This window comes from Triticum urartu, chromosome 3 (assembly GCF_003073215.2).
Source record: "Triticum urartu cultivar G1812 chromosome 3, Tu2.1, whole genome shotgun sequence".
NCBI lineage: Eukaryota > Viridiplantae > Streptophyta > Magnoliopsida > Poales > Poaceae > Triticum > Triticum urartu.
In genome coordinates this window covers 669,490,116-669,499,181 of record NC_053024.1, presented here as the reverse complement: position 1 = coordinate 669,499,181, position 9,066 = coordinate 669,490,116, and the positions used below count along the sequence as shown (strand labels likewise).

Genomic DNA, 9,066 nt, shown 5'->3' with positions numbered 1-9,066 from the left:
AAGTCTATTGGACAAAACTTTACTAAGGGTCACACTCGGTAACATATGTTATCCCGAGAGCTCCTCTCGGTAAAGCCTCTTGAACTGGAGCAGGCTGCTAAGCTTGCCGAGTCAAACTCTCGGCAAAATGTACCGACCTGTAGAGCCTGGCATCTTTGCCGAGGGCATCCATGCTCTCGGAAAAGTAAATAAACTTTCCTGAGAGGAGCTCTCGACAAAGCACGGGCTCGGCTTGTGAGGTGGTGGACACATGGCAGTTTGCAACTGGTTAGCTTTGCTGAGAGTAGTTCTCGGCAAAGCAGCGGCTCAGCATACGGTGTGGGACCCACCTGTCAGGTGGTGGACACGTGGCAATTTGATATTCATTAGCTTTGTCGAGAGAGCACTCGGCAAACCAACGGCTCGGCGTAGATCGTGGGATCCGCCTGTCAGGTCATGGGCACGTGGGAGTTTGCTACTCGTTAGCTTTGCTGAGAGTAGCTCTTCGTAAACGAACGGTTCGGCGCAGGGCATGGGACCCGGCTGTCAGGTCATGGACATGTGGCAGTTTGCTACTCGTTAGCTTTGCCGAGATTGGCTCTTGGGAAAGCTGCGCCACATGGCTACCCTGTCTCCGTCTGTTGTCCGTGAATCAGCTTTGTTTTGCCAAGGGTGCTGTTAGGCTCTCGGCAAACTGTTTGCCGATTTCCTGACAGTTGGTTCTCTCGGCAAAGTTTTGTTTGCCTCAGTGGTGTACGCAGGGTGGTCTTTGCCAAGAAAATTTGGCAAAGACTTCGCCGAGTCTTTCTGGCACTCGGTGTAGTGTGTAATTTCCAGTAGTGTATGCATATGAATTCATTTTAAATATAGCAATACCACAAGATCAACTAGGGTTCATCCACACATCCATATCCATCCATTGATACACACATCAATTCCAATTAAATTTAGTTACAAAAATTTAAAACTAGATGAACTAGGGGTCACCTATATCCATACATCCAACATATATGCATCCATTCATCCACATTCATATATCCATCCATTCATTCATCGAAATTTCAAAACTACTCCCTCCAATCCTGCCCGTTCGGAAGTTCTCCACCAGCCAGCGCTAGCCAGCTTCTCTAGGGAGCGAGGAGCATTCGACCCTGTGCCTGCAAGCTCGCTGTGCTGGGGCCACCAGGGCTGGGCCATAAGAAAAGAAGAAAACGTTTCGATAGGTACTTCGGGGTGGTACATGGATGTAAATTTCAACAACTCCTACTTCTGGTTTTAGCGAAGCTGGGATTCCGCTGCTCCTCAAAATTGCACGCAGCGATCGTTTTCTCCGTGAAGCCCGCTTCTAGGAGAAGGAATGTTCGGGCTGGCTTCATGCAGCTGTTTAGGAAGCTGGCTCCTGAAGAACTCCCGAACGGGCCCTAAATATAAGCCTTTTCAGAGATTCTAATATAAAATACATACAAAGCAAAATGGATAAATCTATAATCTAGAATGAGATCTCGAAAAAGTTTCAAACCAGAGTCAGAGTTGGCTTAACTTTTCCAAAAAGGTTGAAACACTGAATTCGGCCACCGGCGGAGGCTGTGGCCGGTCGTCCGGCTGGAATCATTTGCCTAATTCTTTTGCGCCAAAACCGCCTTCATGGGACGCCTCTGATGTCCATTCCTGCACTAGTGACCGGACCACACGGTAGCGTTGGAACCATTTTATCTTCTCGTCCGGCTCAACACTCCTTTGCCTTGATTGGACACGCTTCTTATCGAGAGAGAAACATAGAATCACGTACCCATTCCCACTTGGAGTTTGGCGTATATACACAACATCAAGGGCGTTCTTGGTCGATTCCTTGAAAATGCAGAGAGAAACAAAAAGAAATGTTCCATGGACAATAATAATATATGCCCATTTCCACTAAAGCGAATATTTTGTTTGGAGATAGAAATAGAATATTTGAGTAAACTTTCGGCGTTGGTATCATCAGCAAGCACAGCTTCATCAATCATTCATGTGCTATATAAAGGGCGGTGGTAGCCAGGGGCTGAGGCATTGCAAGCAAAGCAGCTAGCAAACGCACGTCGTAGCGCTAGCTTAACTAAGCTAACCCAGGTAGCCAGCCATGAACATGAACTACGGCTCCATGGGTCCTGGCGCGATGGTGCGGTGCAGGCAGTGCAGCTCGAGCATCACGGCGATGCCCGGCGCCCGCGCCGTGCAGTGCATGCAGTGCAGCTGCGTGACGCGCGTCAGCGGCCGTGGCCGGCAGCAGCACGGCTACGGCCAGGGTTACGGCGGTAACGGCGGCGGGATGCTGATGCCGCCGATGCGTCCCACCCCGGCCTTCGGCGGCGGCCGCGGCAAGAAGCGCGCCGTGCTGATCGGGATCAAGTACACCAACCGGCGCTCCTGCGAGCTGCGGGGCCCCATCAACGACGTCAAGTGCATGCGATACCTGCTCACCGAGCGCTTCGGCTTCCCCAACGACTGCGTTCTCATCCTCACAGGTTCGTAAACACGAACAAATCCAACATCTTTTCTTGTTTATTGAATCATACTTATTGTATAGTGTATACTCTGCAGACGAGGAGAGGAACCCGTGCAGGCAGCCGACCAAGGACAACATCCGCATGGCGATGCACTGGCTGGTGCAGGGGTGCAGCTACGGCGACTCCCTGGTGTTCCAGTTCTCTGGCCTGGGCGCGCAGGTGCCCGACGACGACGGCGACGAGCTGGACGGCATGGACGAGGCCCTCTGCCCCGTGGACTCGTTCCAGCAGGGCCCCATCCTGGACGACGAGATCAACGAGGCCATCGTCCGCCCGCTGGTGCACGGCGTCAAGCTCCACGCCATCGTTGACGCCTGCCACAGCGCCACCGTCCTCGACCTCCCCTACCAATGCACCGTGTCCAAGCAGTCAGTATCTCCTTAACTTTCTTAACCCCGATCCCGTCCATATTCGCATGCATCCATCACCTACTTACATATGTGTTGATCACTGATCAGGACCGGGCGCTGGAGGTGGAGGGACGAGCGCCCTATGACCGGCGCCTGCAAGGGCACCAGCGGAGGCCAGGCCGTGCTCATCAGCGGCAGCAGCAACGGAAAGAGCAACATGAGCGTGGTCAGTACTAGCATTGACAAGCTTTTTTTCTCATTCATTCATGTCTCTTTCGTTCTAACACGTCTGCCACCGGTGTGTGCGTGCAGCTGCCTGAGCCCTACGCCACGATCGGCGCCATGACGCACAGCTTCATCAGGGCGGTGGAGTGCGAGCCGCGCACCACCTACGCCCGCCTGCTCACCTCCATGAGGGCCATCATGCGCGACAGCAGCGGCAACTGCAACCTGCAAGGCCCCATCGGCGGCTCCATCCGCAAGGTCGCAAACTTCAGCGGCGTGGAGGTAAGCCAGATCTTCTCCCTCAAGTGTTAGCAGCATGCATCCTAGCTAGCGTAACTGTGGCCCATGGCACCATTTTTGCTCACATATACTGAACTGTGCATATTCGGTTGAACTTTGCAGGAGCCTCAGCTGTCCTCTGCCTACAAGTTTGACGTCGAGCGCGAGCCGTTCTGCATGTAGAACCCGACCGTACCCGCGGTTCGTCGTCACTGCGCCGCAGGCTACTGCAGTCGACGAATTAATTACTACCGAATCATGCATCGACCGTACTGAATAATGGGCCGGTTAATTAACTATGATGCTTGCTACTAGTATGTGCGACGATGTATCTCCTCACCTGTTGCCATGCCATCAAGAATGAGCACTGCATAGCTCATACAAATGCTCTCGAGGACCTCGTTCTCCACTGTACTGTACATCACTGTAACATGGCCGTCGTGTGTCGTGTCGTCCCCTTAAATAAACAAAGTTCCATATATGCTGCTTGATCTCCGAAAGAGATATGCCGTCTAAACTGTCGAAAATGTGGACGTGTTTGGTTCGAGAATCGTAACGCAATCAAAATCATAAACTTGTTTTGGTTCAACTCTAAACGACAGTGTGTGGTGCCAAAAAAGAACAATACTCACTCCCACGCTGTGAGGCGGAGGCGCGGGGTTACTCTTCCCTTGTCCTTTGTGTACTAGATTTTTTAGGGAAAGGTGACGGTGCTTCGACAGTGATAATGGTGCCATCTCGAATAAAAGTCCCCCGACTCCAATCCGGTTCAATGACGCATGGTGTGGCGTTGCTAAGGAGCCCCAGAGTTCTTGTCCTCACTGTTCTTCATGAATAACGGGTTGGTTATCTGTATTGTCCGTTGGCATGGTTCCATGTGCGTCGGTAGTGTCTTCTTCGAGAACCTCTTCCTTTGAGGCTTTGCAAGCAAAGTCGTTGGCTTGGTCTAGCGATTAGTGCGTTTGTCTGTCTTGATCGGGGCAACTCCCCCGTTGATATGCTTGGTGTGATTGCCAATCTCCATCGTACACGGTGACCTACTATTACGGTGATTCAACAAGGTTTGTTTCTCCACAGGTCTTTACAGGTATTCCCTCTGTAAAGAAACACAAGAGTGTTCAGTAGTTGAATTTCTCAATGTTGTTCATGTTTTCTAACAGGATGTTGTTCATTATAAGTGTGAGCTATGGTGGTGCAACGGCGATAAGTTCAAGTTCAATTACGGCTCTGACAAAAAATCTGGGGCATTTAGTTATAGTCACAGTCTCCCCTTTGTTTCGGGGTCGTTTTCGTGTGTGGGTTCAATTACACTACATCTGATTGTACCCCGTGTCTATTGATCTAATATAAATCAGATATAATTTTGCAAAAGTGCAATGCATGGATGACCAAAAGGGCCATACATGCAACTTGGGGGTGGCTCTCTGTCCAAAAAATGGAAGATGCTGCACCTGGCCTATGGCCCTGCGGTCAATAAAGCAGCAAATGATGCCCGTTGATGCCACCAACGTCGGATCGGACCACACGATAGCCTTCGAACCGTTTTATCTTCTCGTCCGGCTCACCACTCCTTGCCTAGATCTATCGGACACGCTTCTTATCGAGAGGAATACGTATCAGCTTTCACATGGGCCGGCGGGCTGATACTTCTTCCTCCCCTCTCATTTTTCTTTCTGAGAATTGATTCTTGGTTCGAGATAGATTTGCATCGTTGTAGTCAGGTTTTTCAGCGAGCAGGTAACTTGGATTCTTTCGTGTTCGTTGATGGACATGGGAATTTCTCTATTTCTCTCAACAGAAAAAGAACATCTCAGATATTTCTCTTGCACAGGCTTCGGATTCCTTATGATCAGCTCCACCAACGAACCATTTATACCCAAAATGATATTCACTAAGAGCATCTGCAACCAGGCATCCCAGATCCTCCTCAAACGTCAGGGCGGCCCGCCTGGTCACTGACCGGTCATAAAATTTTAACCCAGCTGGATGCCTCAAACATCCGGGCTGACTGGTACCCTTTATATCCAGCGCAAATATGGATGGATATGGGGCGCCCGGACGCGTCCGGACACATATGCCACGTTCGATCCGCCCCACGCTGGCCCACCCGGCCCCACATATATTCCTTCCTATCCGCTCGTCGGACCAAACCCTAGCCACTTCACTCCACTCCCCTCTACCACCAAGCTCGTCTTCGGCGCCGTTCGTCCATCTCCGGCATGGCGGGCAGCGGATTCGCGTCCTTCACCTCCAGATCCGTCGACCCCGAACTCATCCCATGCGGCCCCGAGGAGGAGATTGCCGTCCCGCTTGCGCTTCGCCGCTCTCGAGAGGAGGTCCATGCACGACAGCGTTTGGACTCCTTTCGTCGGGAATCTATTGCGTCTGCCCAAATGGTGCATGGATCCGACGCTAGGGTATGCTGCATCAACGGAGGCGGTGTGGGTCGTCTGGCGTCCTAACACGGTGGCAGACGCGCAACCCCTCCGTTGGTGCGCCGAGGTCATGGGCGCGCCGTGGGCGTCGTCTGACGCAACCATGGCGCGGCGTGCCCGCCGTGTGAGGCAGCGGGCGCGGGAGGCGGCGGCACCGCTCGCGGTGGTGGACGTCGGCGAGGCGGAGTTGCATTCTCCGGCGCCCCATATGGTGCACCACTCCGGGCGCCACGACCGCATTATGGTGGATGTCACCGGCTCGTCCCAGGACGGATCCATTGTCAATCTGACGTCCACCGGCACCCAACGGGTTCCGGGCTCCGACGAGAAAGATTAGGGCATGGAAGACGGCGGCGCCTTGAGTCCCGTGAGCCGGCTCGTATCCCATGCCCTACTCTACCCTGCCGGTGACCCGACCAAAACTCTGGGGAGCGTAGCCGGTCATTGGGCATGGCCACGGCAACCGGACGAGCTCTGCCTAAAGATCGCTACGTTGTATGTAATAATATAAATTTGAGGTTTCTAATTCGAGGTATCCGGATGTGGATTGCATTATTTGAAATGTGACCGGTTAGTGTCCGCGAACGCGTCCGGACGCGTTCGCGGGCGTTTGGAGGGCCAGATTTGCACATCGTGGCTGTAGATGCTCTAATAACAACAAATATGCTGCACGTACATTGTGAGTGCGGAAATGATTGTACCACCATGAGCAACAAAAGGCTCAAATATATGGGGGCAATAAACTCAGGTGGGATGTTTCTTTTTTCTCTAAAAGCATCACGCTGAGGCCTTGTTCGTTTGCCGGGGTGGGGTTCAAAGCCCACGGTTTGGCGGGGATAGCCCTCCCCGGGAATTTATCCCCATCTGCTCCATATAATGCATTCGGTTACATCTCGAATAGATCGGAGATGGATGTAATTTTTAATTGCTTCTTACGTTCTTTTTACTCTCTTGATGTTTGATGAACAAATTGAAAGTTTTTCCCTAAAAAAAAAACCCATCCAATTCTCTCCCAGTCCTGTGTTTTTTTCCGGGGACAAAACATCTCCTCCCAATGTGTGGAATTAATCCCAGACCATTACAACCTCTCGAGAAAAAACACCCCCTCTCTGCGCGACCTCTGTCTCCCGCGATTGTGGAGGCGGCGCTGTCGACGTGAGGATCCAGAAGGGCAAAGATTGTCAACATGTTTGGTAATTGTGTACATGGTATAAATTGCAAGTTTAACACAATTATATAAGTGTGGAGCATAATCACAACTTTTACAAAGATAAAGACCATTTTATATGCAATGAAACCAATCACACAACTTAGAACAATGAAATTTATAATCCTTTAGGTAACAATGACCACTGACGCTGATGTAAAAAAAAAGGTGACGATTGACGACTGCAAAACCTCCAACAAAAGTGGCGACTGAAAACTGAATTAAGAAGCTTCTCCCAGCTAGCCACTAATTACTTGGCAGCCGGGGCAGCAGCAGCAGCCCACATGGCCCGCAGCTTCTCGGCCTCCTCCAACATGCTTTCCATGGGCGGCGCCGCCTTCTTTGCAGCCTCCGTCTGCACGAACCTCTCAGCCCAGGCGGCCAGGCGTGGAGTCCTGCCAGCGTCGATGACCGTGACGCCGAACATGTGGCGCAGCGCCTCGATCCAGAAGAGGTTGCACCCGAGCGCAAGGTCGAGGTACCCGATGGAGTCGCCGGCGAAGAAGGCCTTCCCGCCAGAGCACTGGGCGAAGGCGTCCTCCAAGGGCGCGACCGCCGCGAGCGCAGCGGCCAGCCCCTCCGCCCTGTCCTCCTCCGTGGCCGCCCTCATGATGCCTATCCACGTGGGGACAGCCTTGTCATCGATGTAGGCCGCCCAGAAGCGGGCGACGGCGCGGTCGTAGGGGTCCGCGGGGAGGAGCGAGGCGGCGCCGGCCCAGACCTCGTCGACGTACTCGACGATGGCGAGCGACTCGCAGACGGGCCTGCCGGCGTGGATGAGCACGGGGACGGCCTTGCGCACCGGGTTGGAGGCGAGGAGGAGCTCGCCCTTGCGGAACAGGTCCTGCTCCAGGTACTCGTAGCTCACGCCCTTGACGTGCAGCGCCATGCGCACGCGGATCGCGAACATGCTCGCCGCCGTGCCCAGTACCTTGACATCATCTCCTTGGCCGGCCATCGTTTCCGATCTTCCTCTTCGATCGATCTTTTCCTTGGCTTGTAAACTATTTGCTCTGCTGTGTACGTATGTGCGCTTAAGTTTTGCTCAATTTGCAAGTGTACGTACATAGCTTGGTTCTTGTTGTTTATATAGCGCAAATCAAGCGGGGCAGCTGTTGGTGGAGAAGCTGCTAGAGCCATGGGAATTGTGTTGGGTCTGTATATGTGCATCACCCCATACGTACGCAGAATGCTTGCACCCCAAAGTAAGGTTGACTAGCTTGGCGTCACACGCGACGCTTCAGTGTTAGACGATGTTTCCGCGCGCGGCATGCCCTGCAAATGGTTCTTCTCTCTCAGTGTCTGCTTTCTGTAGCGATGAGACTCGGTCCACTCGTCCAGTCATCCTGGGAACACTTCCAAAAGGCTGATTATTTTATGGTTTTGCTAAATCTTAGGTGCCTGCAAATTTTCTTTTCCCTCAGTCGATTTCTGCATTGCACGAGGCGACGGCGGTATTGACATGCGGACCGGCAATGAGCTCCGTTGGTAGAAGATTGAGTGGTTAATCTGATGCGAAATATATGATTTTTTTCGATAAAGGGTAATATATTAATATCAAGATGATATCAAGTACACCCAGCCTCTGCAACAACTTAATGCCACGAGTAACTCGAGGCATCAAGGATGCACACAGCCAAAAAGAAAAAATAAAAAAAACAAAAGAAAAAAAGATCTAAGACACGCCGTAACCAACAACGATACCAAGCACTACCGTGACAACACACGGGCTGCGAGTAGGTTCTCCAAAAGCAACGTCTTCAAAAAGATAAGGACACACAAGTGTCACCGTTGCCAGATTCAGTCAAATACTAAATCCTGAGTTTTCACCCTGAGAGAAGAACTGAGCAACATCATGCAATGCCTTCAACAAGGTAACGACATCGAAATACCACCATTGCCAGGTATGACCGGCGAAGGACACACTAAGGGTTTTCACCCTGAAACTCCAGTCCTGGTACTGAAGTAGCACCACCAAACGCAACCACAATGTGTTGTTGCAACCGCTGGACCACCCCTTTCATTCCTTCAATCCTTGACAATGC

The 9,066-nt window shown here is 52.0% G+C and overlaps 2 protein-coding genes across 2 annotated transcripts; one reads left to right on the top strand and one right to left on the bottom strand.

The window, feature by feature from the left end:
- Positions 1 to 2,017: 2,017 nt before the first annotated feature.
- LOC125545796 (metacaspase-1-like) lies at positions 2,018 to 3,858 on the top strand. Its single transcript, XM_048709835.1, has 5 exons — positions 2,018 to 2,483; positions 2,560 to 2,893; positions 2,984 to 3,101; positions 3,188 to 3,382; positions 3,503 to 3,858. Exons 1-5 carry the CDS (start codon positions 2,099 to 2,101, stop codon positions 3,560 to 3,562), a joined length of 1,092 nt encoding a protein of 363 aa, XP_048565792.1. The 5' UTR covers positions 2,018 to 2,098; the 3' UTR covers positions 3,563 to 3,858.
- Positions 3,859 to 7,068: 3,210 nt separating this feature from the next.
- On the bottom strand, positions 7,069 to 8,109 carry LOC125545797 (probable glutathione S-transferase GSTU6). The gene has a single exon (XM_048709836.1). It carries the CDS (start codon positions 7,977 to 7,979, stop codon positions 7,272 to 7,274), a length of 708 nt encoding a protein of 235 aa, XP_048565793.1. The 5' UTR covers positions 7,980 to 8,109; the 3' UTR covers positions 7,069 to 7,271.
- Between the last annotated feature and the right edge of the window lie 957 nt (positions 8,110 to 9,066).

Bases quoted from the DNA above. Each gene is read 5' to 3' on its own strand.
- LOC125545796 (XM_048709835.1), top strand. From the start codon at position 2,099: ATGAACATGAACTACGGCTCCATGGGTCCTGGCGCGATGGTGCGGTGC. The intron at 2,484-2,559 runs GTTCGTAAACAC...TATACTCTGCAG, and splicing joins CTGCGTTCTCATCCTCACAG to ACGAGGAGAGGAACCCGTGC. The intron at 2,894-2,983 runs GTCAGTATCTCC...ATCACTGATCAG, and splicing joins CAATGCACCGTGTCCAAGCA to GACCGGGCGCTGGAGGTGGA.
- LOC125545797 (XM_048709836.1), bottom strand. From the start codon at position 7,979: ATGGCCGGCCAAGGAGATGATGTCAAGGTACTGGGCACGGCGGCGAGC.